Here is a 14,555-nt window from a genome sequence, read left to right on the forward strand (position 1 = left end):
ATGGAGGAACTCCGCAATAAATTAAGTAAGAAGTTTGAACACAAGCCCAGGAAAGTGAGATTCCGGATCTCCTCATCTTACAGTGGCCGTGTCCTGAAGCAGGTTTACGAGGATGGGTCGGAGTCGGAGGAACCTGATGATGAGGGTCCCTGTGGGTCACTGAAAACACAACTGAGTGAGGGGTTCGAAATTGGACGAACTGGAGTACAGGAGCGCTGGGACCCATCTTACCCTTCCTCAACACGCCTATTAGCACAAAGAATAAATGTATTCAGAGATGGAGGCAGGTACAGCATGACAGGTGGACAGAACTCATTCACCGAGCTGACAGCAACCCGTTCCAAGGTAAGTCATTCATTACAATACAGCTGTATCAATTTCTTAATTGGGCTATGGTGCTCACTTTAAAACACAATTTTTAAACTAGGATATGCAAGAAGATCCAAGGAATCATATTTCTGTCTATCAGTGACTGGGGACATTGCACTTTTTGGAAGTTTAAGTAAGCTCTATCACAAGGCTTTCCATAGCCAAGTTGACATCACTTCCACAAACAAGTTAAGGAGATTGTTTAGGCAGGATCTTCCTTTTCCAAATTTATGCTGGCTGTTGTTTGCTAGATTACCATATAGATAATTCTCAAGTTTACTCTTAGCAATCAATCTCATATTTTGTACAATACTGACTGGATCTGTAGTTTACATGTTAGCCTGTTTCTTCTCCACTAGGATCTCCCCAGTGATCATCAGTTCCCTCTTAATAACTGTCAGTGCCACACCAATCTCCTTCCTTGTCTGTTTTAGAGCTCTGGAATAAATAACCTCCATCCCTAGGATTTATTTCTTTGAGCCATTTATTATTACTCTCTACGTTGTTCACCCCGACATAGACTATGACCACAGAGTCTCTTCATATACCCTTCAGTAGCTCTTCTAACCTTTCCTTAATGTACACTCCTCTATCTTCAGGTTAACAGCTCACCATCATATAAGTCTTTGCCTTACAACGTATATGACTATCCATTTTCCTGAGAAAAAGAGTCCCCATAAAACTACAATATCTTTATGTTTTTCAGTCCAATAAACTGACTGCAAATAATTTGGCATTCTTAGCCTCTTTGTTTCGAAATGTGGTCAGGGCATGAACCAATTCTCATTCCCTGCTCCTTTTGTTTTGCCATTTGTGGCTGCCCATTTATCCACCTTATCCCAGTCATAGGAATGTAGAATTATAGAAACTGGAGTAGGACATTTAGCCTTCCAGTCTGTTCCACCTTTCAATGAGATCATGACTGACCTGTAACCAACCTCCATGTAACTGCCTTTGCTGCATATCCCTTAATACCTTTGCTGAACAAAATCTATTAATCTCAGCTTTAAAATTTACAATTGACCTTGCACTTCTACCATCTTTTGTGTTTAGAGGGTTTCCTAAAAGGCCTTTGTCTAATTTTTAGGTTATGTGCTCTACTCCTAGATTCCCCAACCAGCAGCAATAGTTTCTCTCTATTTACCTTATCAATTTCCCTAATATCTTGAAAATTTCAATTAAGTCATCCTTTAATCATCTAAATTTCAAGGAATACAGTGCTCGATTGTGTAATCTCTCCTAATTTAACCCTTAGAGTCCAGGTATCATTTTAGTAAATTTACACTGCACCCAATATATTCTTCCTGAGGTGTGGTGCCCAGAACTGCTCGAAGTATTCCAGGTGTGGTCTAACCAGGGCTTTATATAACTGAAGCATAACTTCTACCCCGTTGTATTCTAATCTGTCAGATGTAAAGGCTAGCATTAGCCTTTTTGATTATTTTTTTGTACCTGCCCATGACATTTTAATGTTCTATGTACATGGACAGTCAGTGTCCACATAAGTTTCATTGCCCTGTAAAATGTTCTGAGATATCTCCTTATATGCAATTAGTGCTGAAGAAATATAAGTTGTTGCTGATAATTAAAGTCAAAGCCCCTGCCATAAAAGGTTTTCTAACAGATTCTGAGCTTGTAGATATCGACTGAAAATTACAGTGAACAATATTATCATATGAATACTTAGTGTATTTATCTCAAATTTCTTTCTGTTATTTAGATAGAGGTTTTAATAGGATTCACAGCTCCATTACAATAGTGGGGAGAGGAATTTGATATCAATGCAATAAGCATTAAACATCACAGTAATTTTCAGATTTCATTTGTATTAATAAACTTTGTACATTTATACATCATTTTGGATATTGTTCTGTTCTTTATTTTCAACTACTTAGGTGATATGTAATTACTAATATACAGTGCTTTCCAGTTGAAAGCACATCAAATGAGAATTTAATTTACAATCGTAAGTTTATTAAATATTGATAGTGGTAGTGCAGTATCTGTATAAATTACACAGCATATCTGCATTCCTAGCCATCAACAATACTGAATTTTGGGAAAATTATCATCTACACCAGCAATCTAAGGATCATAAAGGCACCACTGACACAGAAACAATTCATAAGTAAACTTCTCCAAACCCAGATGATATCTGAAAATACAACAAACCTGGATGGAAAGCGAGAGGATGAAGAAAAAAGTGAAAAGCAGTTAGAGGCTGCTGAGGTATTTTATACAATTTTCCTCATTTAACTTAGAAAAAGTCCCAATTTAAATTGCTCACAGTAAATTAACAAAATACAATAGGCCCCTTCAAAATAAAATTCTGATGTTCAAAGGCTTAAAATGTTCAGATCATATCAACATTGATGTCGGTGCTGTGTTCCTTTACGAAACGTATTTAAAACGCTTAATCTACTCATTCAGGATATTGATGTATGGACTAATCAATACTTTACATGGCCCTCCACTGTGGGTTTAGAATAACAGTCTTGTAACTTGAAACTCCATTTGGGGTCCATTTAATTGGTATGGATTGGGCCCTTCAACTTGAAGTTAATAAAACACCTGCCCACAGGGGTTCTACTGGGGTTGGATACAAGCTTCTCATCAAAAATTGATCACTGGTGTGATAAAAGTCTCAATAATTACCTACTTGTTCTTGTCAGCTGTCAACTTGGTTGAATTTCAGCTGCGGTCCTTTCATTCTCTTTTGCAATCATGACATTATCCACAATACAGATTCATATGTAAAAGCGAAGCTAATTTAAGCATAACATTGAATAGGTAAGATCAGCATTTTAAACTGTTGATCATCAGTTACAGTATAATCCTTTCACAGAACATACAACGTGTGCATTAGCTCAAGAATTTATTTGTTTTTTTTTGTCTTCTGCTAGTGGAAAAACATTATGAATAAAACATCACTAACCTGCGATAATTATATTTTGTTTTCTTTGGTCCATTGCTTTCTACTGCCTCTTATGTAGTAACTGCTTTCCATTGGTGTTAATGTAAAAATCAACAATATTGAACAGTGGCAGATAGTCATAGAGACATTACGGCACAGAATGAGTCCATTCGGCCCACCAGATCTGGGCCAACTTTCTGTAGAGCAATCCAATCAGTCCCATTCCACTGCCCTACACTCATTACTCTGCAAATTTATTTCCTTCAAGTATCCATCCAATTTTCTTTGAAATCATTCATCGTCTCTGCTTCCACACTTGAATGGAAGAAAGTTCATTACCACCTATATTGCCTCACCCTATCCCTTCTGCCAAAATGAATCACCTCACGCTTCTCTGTATTAAATTCTATCTGCCGCATTTCTGCCCATTCTGCTCGCCTATCTATATCCTGTTACAGTTGATTGGTATCACTCTCACTGTTTGCCACATCTCCAAATTTGATATTATTGGCAAATTTTGAAATTTTACTCAGTATTCCAATATCCAAGTCATATCTATCTATCTATCTATATATATATATCAGAGAAGCAGTGGTCCTAGCATTGAACCTTGGGAACACCACTGTCTACCATCCTCCAGTCTGAAAAATAACCACTTACCACAACTCGCTGTTTTCTGTCCTTAAGCCAATTTTTTTTCCAAGCTGGCACTGACCCTCCTATTCCATGATTCTCAATTTTGTTAACCAGCCTTTTATATGGTACTTTGTCAAACACTTTCTTAAAATCCAAATAGACAACATGCATTGCTTTCCCTTCATCAACCTTCTCTGTTACTTCATCAAAATATTCAATTAGGTTAGTCAAGTGTGATCTTTCTTTTACAAATCCGTGCCGGCGCTCCTTAATTAACTCAAACCTCTTCAAGTGCCTACTGATTTTTTTCCATTATCATTGTTTCTAAAAGCTTACCCACCACTGATGTTAAACTGACTGGTCTGTAGTTACTAGGAATGTCCTTACACCCTTTCATGAATAGGGTGTCGCATTTGCCACTCTCCAATCCTCTAGCACCTCCCCCATATCTAGGAAGATTATGGCAAGCCCTTCTGCTGTCTCCACTCCCACTTCTTTAGCAACCTGGGATGCAAGCCATCCAGATCAGGTGACTGATCCACTCTAAGCATAGCCAGCCTTTCCAGTACATCCTTCTTATCAATTTTCACCCCATCTATTACCTCTACCATCTTCGCTTCTATTTTGTCAGCATCCTCTTCCTTTGTAAACACAGATACAAAGTACTCATTAAGTATTCTAGCCTTGCAAACATATGTCTCACCGTTTTGTCCCTAATAAGCCCGAGACCACCTCTTATTACCTGTTTACTATTTACATGCTGGTAGAAGATTTTTGGGTTACCCTTTGTGTTAACTGTTATTTTATTCTCATATTCTCTCTTTGCCAGTCTTATTTACTTCTTCACTTCCCCTCTCAACTTATTGTATTTGGCTTGGTTCTCGCTTGAAGAATTCACCTGACATGCATCATACACCCTCTTGTTTTTGTTTCATCATATTATCTACCTCCCTCCTCATTCATGGAGCCCAGGCTTTGGTTCCCTTACCATTCACCCTTATTAGAATAAAATTGATAAGATAATCACCTGCCACCACCTGATACGGAAAAAGCAAGAACAGTTTAGAAGTTAGAAACAAAGATTTGGACTCTGTCAAACAAAGTTTGACAGAGCTAAATCCAGCAACCTCCCCATTTAGAGACATTTCCTACTTCTATTCTACATCTTCTGATGTTCCACTTACCATCTGGGGAAACTCATGAAACAACAAGCAACATAGACACACATGGTGCCTATTACATTTAACAAATATATGCACTATTATACTACCAAGCAGACATAAATAATTTTGGTTCCTTTGGCTCCCTTACCTTTCACCCTTATTGGAATAAGATTGATTAGATGATTTCCTGTCACCACCTGATAGGGAAAAAGCAAAGACAATTTAGAAGTTAAAAACAAAGATTTGGATATATATACACAGCTCTCCTTAGTGACTTAAAACACCTCACATAGAATTAATTACATAATGACTGCTGCTATGTATATAGGGTAGGCGGTGGCGTAGTGGTATTATCACTGGACTAGTAACCCAGAGACCCAGGGTATTCCTCTGGGACATGGGTTCGAATCCCACCACAGCAGAAGGTGGAATTTGAACTTAATAAAAATCTGGAATTAAAAACTGGTCTAATGATGGCCATGAAACCATTGTCGATTGTTGTAAAAACCCATCTGGTTCACTAATGTCCATTAGGGAAGGGGATCTGCTGTCCTTACCTGGTCTGGCCTACATGTGATTCCAGACCCACAGCAATGTGGTTAACTCTTACATGCCCTCTGAAATGGCCTAGCAAGCCACTCAGTTGTACCTAACCGCTACGAAGTCTATAAAAAGGAATGAAACCGGACGGACCACCCGGCATCGACCTAGGCACCGGAAACGACAATGGCAAACCCAGCCCTGTCGACCCTGCAAAGTCCTCCTTACTAACATCTGGGGGCTTGTGCCAAAGTTGGGAGAGCTGTCCCACAGACTAGTCAAGCAATAGCCTGACATAGTCATACTCACGGAATCATACCTAACAGACAATGTCCCAGACACTGCCATCACCATCCCCGGGTACGTCCTGTCCCACCGGCAAGACAGACCCAGCAGAGGTGGTGGCACAGTGGTATACAGTAGGGAGGGAGTTGCCCTGGGAGTCCTCAACATCGACTCCGGACCTCATGAGGTCTCATGGCATCAGGTTAAATATGGGCAAGGTAACCTCCTACTGATTACCACCTACCGCCCTCCCTCAGCTGATGACTCAGTACTCCTCCATGTTGAACACCACTTGGAGGAAGCACTGAGGGTGGCAAGGGCACATAATGTACTCTGGGTAGGGGACTTCAATGTCCATCACCATGAGTGGCTCGGTAGCACCACTACTGACCGAGCTGGCCGAGTCCTAAAGGACATAGCTGCTAGACTGGGCCTGTGGCAGGTGGTGGGGGAACCAACACGAGGGAAGAACATACTCGACCTCGTCCTCACCAATCTGCCTGCCGCGGATGCATCTGTCCATGACAGTATTGGTAGGAGTGACCACCGCACAGTCCTTGTGGAGACGAAGTCCCGCCTTCACATTGAAGATACCCTCCATCGTGTTGTGTGGCACTATCACCGTGCTGAATGGGATAGATTTCGAACGGATCTAGCAATGCAAAACTGGGCATCCATGAGGCGCTGTGGGCCATCAGCAGCAGCAGAATTGTACTCAACCACAATCTGTAACCTCATGGCCCGGCATATCCCCCACTCTATCATTACCATCAAGCCAGGAGACCAACCCTGGTTCAATGAAGAGTGCAGGAGAACATGCCAGGAGCAGCACCAGGCATACCTCAAAATGAGGTGTCAACCTGGTGAAGCGACAACACAGGACTACTTGCATGCCAAACTGCGTAAGCAGCATGCGATAGACAGAGCTAAGCGATCCCATAACCAACGGATCAGATCTAAGCTCTGCAGTCCTGCCACATCCAGCCGTGAATGGTGGTGGACAATTAAACAACTAACTGGAGGAGGTGGCTCCACAAATATCCCCATCCTCAATAATGGGGGAGCCCAGCACATCAGTGTGAAAGATAAGGCTGAAGCATTTGCAACAATCTTCAGCCAGAAGTGCCAAGTTGATGATCCATCTCGGCCTCCTCCTGAAGTCCCCAGCATCACAGATGCCAAACTTCAGCCAATTCGATCCACTCCACGTGATATCAAGAAACAACTGAAGGCACTGGATACTGCAAAGGCTATGGGCCCTGACAATATTTCGGCAATAGTACTGAAGACCTGTGCTCCAGAACTTGCCGCGCGCCTAGCCAAGCTGTTCCAGTACAGCTACAACACTGGCATCTACCCTGCAATGTGGAAAATTGCCCAGGTATGTCCTGTACACAAAAAGCAGGACAAATCCAACCCAGCCAACTACCACCCCATTAGCCTACTCTCAATCATCATTAAAGTGATGGAAGGTGTCATCAACAGTGCCATCAAGCGGCACTTGCTTAGCAACAACCTGCTCAGTGATGCTCAGTTTGGGTTCCGCCAGGACCACTCAGCTCCCGACCTCATTACAGCCTTGGTTCAAACATGGACAAAAGAGCTGAACTCAAGAGGTGAGGTGAGAGTGACTGCCCTTGACATCAAGGCAGCATTTGACCGAGTATGGCATCAAGGAGCCCTAGCAAAACTGAGGTCAATGGGAATCAGGGGGAAAACCCTCCGCTGGCTGGAGTCATACCTAGTGCAAAGGAAGATGGTTGTGGTTGTTGGAGGTCAATCATCTGAGATCCAGGACATCACTGCAGGAGTACCTCAGGGTAGTGTCCTTGGCCCAACCATCTTCAGCTGCTTCATCAATGACCTTCCTTCAATCATAAAGTCAGAAGTGGGGATGTTCGCTGATGATTGCACAATGTTCAGCACCATTCGCAACTCCTCAGATACTGAAGCAGTCTGTGTAGAAATGCAGCAAGACCTGGACAATATCCAGGCTTGGGCTGATAAGTGGCAAGTAACATTCGCGCCACACAAGTGCCAGGCAAAGACCATCTCCAACAAAAGAGAATCTAACCATCTCCCCTTGACATTCAATGGCATTACCATCGCTGAATCCCCCACTATCAACATCCTAGGGGTTACCATTGACCAAAAACTGAACTGGAGTAGCTATATAAATACTGTTTCTACAAGAGCAGGTCAGAGGCTAGGAATCCTGAGGCGAGTAACTCACCTCCTGACTCCCCAAAGCCTGTCCACAATCTACAAGGCACAAGTCAGGAGTGTGATGGAATACTCTCCACTTGCCTGGATGGGTGCAGCTCCAACAACACTCAAGAAGCTCAACACCATCCAGGACAAAGCGGCCCGCTTGATTGGCACCCCATCTACAAACATTCACTCCCTCCACCACCGACACACAGTGGCAGCAGTGTGTACCATCTACAAGATGCACTGCAGCAATGCGCCAAGGCTCCTTCGATAGCACCTTCCAAACCCGCGACCTCTACCAACTAGCAGGACAAGGGCAGCAAATACGTGAGAACACCACCACCTACAAGATCCCCTCCAAGTCACACACCACCCTGACTTGGAACTATATCGCTGTTCCTTCACTGTCGCTGGGTCAAAATCCTGGAACTCCCTTCCTAACAGCACTGTGGGTGTACCTACCCCACGTGGACTGCAGCGGTTCAAGAAGGCAGCTCACCACCACCTTCTCAAGGGCAATTAGGGATGGGCAATAAATGCTGGTCTGGCCAGCGATGCCCACATCCCGTGAATGAATAAAAAAAAAATGAAGGAAAACCCAAAATTATTTGGGGAATAGCAAGATCCCACAAGCAGCAATTTGATGAATAATCAGTTAACCTGTTTTTGATAAGGTTGGTTGAAGTAGGAATGTTGACTAGGATAGCGGCAGAGTGCTTTCTTCATTGCACAGCGCCTGAATCACAGAAAAGGGCTGTTAGGGTCTCAATTAACATCTTGATTGTGTGCTCAAGCTATGGTCTGGGGCTTAAACCCACAATCTGTGACTCAGCTTCGAATGTGATAGCAATTACGCCAAACTTGGGCAGCACAGTGGAGCAGCGGTTAGCACCGCAGCCTCACAGCTCCAGGGACCCAGGTTCAATTCTGGGTACTGCCTGTGCGGAGCTTGCAAGTTCTCCCTGTGACCGCGTGGGTTTTCGCCTGGTGCTCCGGTTTCCTCCCACAGCCAAAGACTTGCAGGTGATAGGTAAATTGGCTGTTGTAAATTGCCCCTAGTGTAGGTAGGTGGTAGGGAATATGGGATTACTGTAGGGTTAGTATATATGGGTGGTTGTTGGTCGGCACAGACTTGGTGGGCCGAAGGGCCTGTTTCAGTTCTGTATCTCTGAATAAAAACATAAAACTGATGCTTCGAAGAAGTCTTAAAAATGCAATGTCGAATTTGTTAAAATAGCAATTCTCGTGGTATGAATATACCATATATGATAATTTATAGAAATTAAAATAGATAAAACATACAATGGCATAGAACCATAGAAATTTACACCACATGAGAAGGCCGCTTGTCCCGTTGTGTCAGCACCAGCGTTTTGCTCCAACAATCCATTATGAATCTCATTATCCTGTGCTCTCTCTTTCTATAGCTTTGTATCTTTGTCTCCTTCAAATAGTTGGATGATTTTTCCCGAAAAAAGCAATAGCCTATGCCTCAACCTCTCCCGTGGAAAAATATTTGGTGCTGCAACAGCTTTCTGTGTAACGAAATTTCATCTAATCTCCCATCTCACTCTCTTCGGGATAATTTAAACTTGAAGGCCTCTTGTCACCAACGTCCAATGAGAGGAAATAGCTTTTCCCTATTCAGTCCATCAGAATGCTTCATAATTTTAATAAACTCTATTAAATCTCATCATAGGTTTCTCTGCTCCAATGGATATAATCTCAGTATCACAAGTCTGTCCGCACAACTATAATGTCACATCCCTGGCATCATCCTGGTCAATCTACACCGAACACTCTCATTTAGCTGTAATGCCCTTTTTATAATGGACCGACGCACAGTACTCGATATCTGGTATTAGTGATCTGATTTCACTCAGAAATGAAGAAATTCAGAGGTAGAATTTCTGCAGAGATTTCCTGATCTTCCATCGTAACTTCAGGATAGGATGAACTGATGGAGAAATGGTAAAAATGGCTATTATATTTTACAATGACGAGCATGTTATTATACTGAAGTGAGAGTGAATGCCCTTGACATCAAGGCAGCATTTGACCGAGTATGGCATCAAGGAGCTGTAGCAAAATTGTAGTGAATGGGAATCAGGGGGAAAACTCTCTGCTGGTTGGAGTCATACCTAGCACAAAGGAACATGGTTGTGGTTGTTGGAGGTCAATCATCTCAGTTCCAGGACTTCACTGCAGGAGTTCCTCAGGGTTGTGTCCTAGGCCCAACCATAGACTCATAGAGTCGTACAGCATAGAAACAGGCCCTTCAGCCCACCGCGTCCATAGCGACCATAATGCCTATCTATACTAATCCCACCTGCCTGCATTAATTCCATATCCCTCTATGCCTTGCTCGTTCCTTCCATCATAAGGTCAGAATTGGGGATATTCGCTGATGATTACACAATGTTCAGCACCATTTGCAACGCCTCAGAAACTGAAGCAGTCCTTGTAGAAATAAAGCAAGACCTGGACAATATCCAGGCTTGGGCAGATAAGTGGCAAGTAACATTTGCACCACACAAGTGCCAGGCAATGACTACCTCCAATAAGAGAGAATCTACCCACCTCCCCTTGACATTCAACAGCATTACAATTGCCGAATCCCCCACTATCAACATCCTGGGGGTGACCATTGACCAGAAACTGAACTGGAGTAGCCATATAAATACTGTGGCTACAAGAGCAGGGCACAGGCTTGGAATCCTGTGGCGAGTAACTCACCTCCTGACTCCCCAAAATCTGGCCACCATCTACAAGGCACAAGTCAGAAATATGATGGAATACTTTCCACTTGCCTGGATGAGTGCAGCTCCAACAACACTGAAGAAGCTCGACATCATCCAGGACAAAACAGCCCGCTTGATCGGCACCCCATCCACAAACATTCGCTCCGTCCACCACCAACGCACAGTGGCAGCAGTGTGTACCATCTACAAGACGCACTGCAGCAATGCACCAAGGCTCCTTAGACTGCACCTTCCAAACCCACGACCTCTACCACCTAGAAGGACAAGGGCAGCAGATGCATGGGAACACCACCATTTGCAAGTTCCCTTCCAAGCCATACACCATCCTGCCTCGGAACTATGCTGCCGTTCCTTCACCGTCGCTGGGTTCAAATCCTGGACCTCCCTTCCTAACAGCACTGTGGGTGTACCTATCCTACATGGACTGCAGCGTTTCAAGAAGGCAGTTAATCACCACCTTTTCAAGGGCAATTAGGGATGGGCAATAAATGCTGGCCTGGCCAGCGATGCCCACATCCCATGAATTAATAAAAAAAACTTCAGCAAATCAACAGTGTGATGCCAGATGGTGCTGTTTTTACATTTGGGCCATAGGTCTAATGATGTACAGCAAAGAGACAACCTCATTAGGAAAAGATTAAAAAGAGAAAAAGATTCTAACTGCTGTGTAGTGAAGCTGATTATAAAAAAGTTCCTTTACCCTGAAAAACCTTGTTTCTCGAAGGTTTCTGCTGAAAGTTAAGGCAGGAGAGCTAGTTGAGATTCCTGGAGCCACTGAGGAAGGATATGCTCTGCCTTTTGACTGTTATCAAAACAGAAAATGCTGGAATCACTGAGCAGATCGGGCAGTTTCGGTAGAGACAAACAAAATTAATGTTTCTGGTCGATGATCTTTTATCAGGACTGTTATGTTGGGGAAAACAGGTTTTCAGGAAATGCATTATAGAAACTAAACTCCAGGCCAAAGTAAACTGCCATGTAGGCAAGCAGCAAATAAAGAACTAATGCTACCCCAGATGGAAGGAGGAAAGAGGGGAAGGAGAAATCTTTCAGGTGTTGTTAAGCAACTCTGAGTAGCTGGTTATCGAGCAGCATTTTAGAGGTAGGAGGAACATGTCTTTTTTTATGACATTTTTGGCAGCACATGTTACATGGCAATGGCATAGAGACATAAAAGAAAAGAAGAAATGGAAAAAGATTACACATAATAAAAGGTTATGCACATACAATATAATACTCCTCAGTGTCTGATTCCTGACTTAAATCTGTTTCAGGAAGGTGAACCGGAGCCTACATGCCTTCAGTGCAAGGGGGCTGGATGTGTCCCCTGCTCTTTGTGTCATGGAAGCAAACTCTCAATGTTTGCCAACCGATTCAAGGAGTCATTCAGAGCCATTCGATGCCCAGGATGCAATGAGAACGGAGTGCAGCCATGTCAGACCTGTGCGCATTGAAAACCTTAGAACATTCAATATGCAGGCGACGACTAAAGTCCTATAAACTGTGTTAGTGAATTTACAAGCAATCCCATATTAAACCTTTGTTGGAATGTGTAGGGTTTTTGGGAGTGGGGCAGAGGGGTGGTTGGGATGAGGAACCTGGCCTTTTTGATTTTGCTGGATGGGTATTTGAAAAGAGGGGACTAGAGGAAAGGGACACAGTCTGTTTATACAATGGACTTTGGAACAAGTGGCCTCTGCTGGCCAGAAATAAGTGATATACGTTTCAGTTTATCTATCCAGCTATGAATCTATCTTTGGTGTTTTGATGGTGACAGGATGGGGATTGCTGATTGTCTCAGTTCATAACATGAATACTGCATGTATAAGTGGGACAGGCTGTACTTCCCACTGTTTTTACATTTAAGGTTGCATTGATAAAATAAAAAATGTAAAAGTGCAGAATTTTGCTATGCACAATAAATTCATATATTCTTTACTGTATAATCCAGTGCATTGGTTGTATCTTCAAGCAGTTGGCCTAAACGCCGGTCCACCAGACTGATCAGTGCAGATGCCAAATTGCAAATTATGCACTAGATGTTATCATTTTTCAGAATGTTTCTGAACAGCTTGGTGCAGATGTAATGGTGAATAATATCATACTGGGCTCATACTAAAGTAAGTTTCTAATGAATATATAGTTCTAGCGTATGGATCTATAAGCAGCAATTTTATCAGGTTGTGGGTTAGAGCAGCTGATGGTGAGTTTGAAATGATTGGCAATTACGGTAATTGGTCTTTTCTGTCTGATCTTTGAAAGTGATGAACTGCATCGCTAGTGAAAGAATATAAGTTTCTTTTAACCAATCACAGAACAACACTGAAGTTAGCCATTCCGAAGTCCACAGACAATGGCATAGAAAGAAAAAAAACTGCAAAACTTGGACATTGGAATTATGAAATGCAGAGGAGGTCAGCCAACATCTGTAAAGTGAAAGAGCAGTTTAGCCCCTAAAATCTGCAGCTGTTCCGGTGTACTTTTGCCTTAACTTTGGCAAGGAATGGCCAAATATTTAGCTATTACCAGGTCCCAACCTGTAGTAAACTTTCTGGGATGGTCTTTGGGGACTGAATATTCATCCACCCCTTACAAGGCCATTATAAGGTTGGGGGCCATGGTTAGGGGCTCCCTACATCTGAATTTCTGGTACCCCAGACCTCCAGTGGGACCTGCGATCTGGTCAGCGAAGGTACACCTGGTCAAACTATGGCAAAGGTGGATATTACCTTGGGATCCAAACCAGGATCAAGCCTGGATTCCCCAAAAAGGAGGCAACATTTTTTTGAAGAAAATTATCTTAAGAGGGTCCCTTACATAAAGGACCAAAGGAGCAGCTGAACCATCTTTTGTGATTTTTGTTCCCCTTTCTCATCTCTCTGTCCGATGCACTTTGCTTAATTGAACGGCTGAAAGTGATCTCCTCTCAGGCTACTGTCAGTACCAATACTCTTTGATATTGTTGTTTTCTGTATGATAAATTGTTAATGTTGTACATTAAAAATGTAATACCAGCTTATTTTAGATTAGATTAGATTAGAAATACAGCACTGAAACAGGCCCTTCGGCCCACCGAGTCTGTGCTGAACATCAGCCACCCATTTATACTAATCCTACACTAATCCCATATTCCTACCAAACATCCCCACCTGTCCCTATATTTCCCTACCACCGACCTATACTAGTGACAATTTATAATGGCCAATTTACCTATCAACCTGCAAGTCTTTTGGCTTGTGGGAGGAAACCGGAGCACCCGGAGAAAACCCACGCAGACACAGGGAGAACTTGCAAACTCCACACAGGCAGTACCAGGAATCAAACCCGGGTCCCTGGAGCTGTGAGGCTGCGGTGCTAACCACTGCGCCACTGTGCCACCCCTATATTGTGATGGAATATAGGTATAATAGGCTTAATTAAGTAGAATTTGGAAATAGTTACTGTATTATGCCTTTTAGGGTTAGAGATTGAATAAATAGTTAGCTTTCAGATCTCACTAAAATTCCCCTTTAAGAAGGTAGAGTTAAATATTTCAAGGTCCCTGTTAGAATAGACTTTCTGTTGCCAGGGAATTGGAAAATAAACACACACATTGAAATATCCTGTGTGACATCAGTAAGAGGTAGCAATAAACTTAATTAGTTTATGGGGTTGTTGATGCAGACAAATTGGCTC

At 42.7% G+C, this 14,555-nt stretch overlaps 1 protein-coding gene across 1 annotated transcript; it reads left to right on the forward strand.

The window, feature by feature from the left end:
* LOC137375651 (glutaredoxin domain-containing cysteine-rich protein 2) lies at positions 1-12,334 on the forward strand. The gene is made up of 2 exons (XM_068043035.1): positions 1-345; positions 12,155-12,334. The coding sequence occupies exons 1-2, from the start codon at positions 1-3 to the stop codon at positions 12,332-12,334; spliced, it is 525 nt and encodes a 174-aa protein (XP_067899136.1).
* The last annotated feature ends 2,221 nt before the right edge of the window (positions 12,335-14,555 follow it).

The sequence above is a fragment of the Heterodontus francisci genome, chromosome 12 (assembly GCF_036365525.1).
Source record: "Heterodontus francisci isolate sHetFra1 chromosome 12, sHetFra1.hap1, whole genome shotgun sequence".
NCBI classification, from domain to species: Eukaryota; Metazoa; Chordata; class Chondrichthyes; order Heterodontiformes; family Heterodontidae; genus Heterodontus; species Heterodontus francisci.

What these genes read in the sequence shown, in the direction of transcription:
- LOC137375651 (XM_068043035.1), top strand. Translation starts at nt 1, where the DNA reads ATGGAGGAACTCCGCAATAAATTAAGTAAGAAGTTTGAACACAAGCCC. An exon ending in TGACAGCAACCCGTTCCAAG is followed by an intron (nt 346 to 12,154) that starts GTAAGTCATTCA and finishes AATCTGTTTCAG; the next exon opens with GAAGGTGAACCGGAGCCTAC.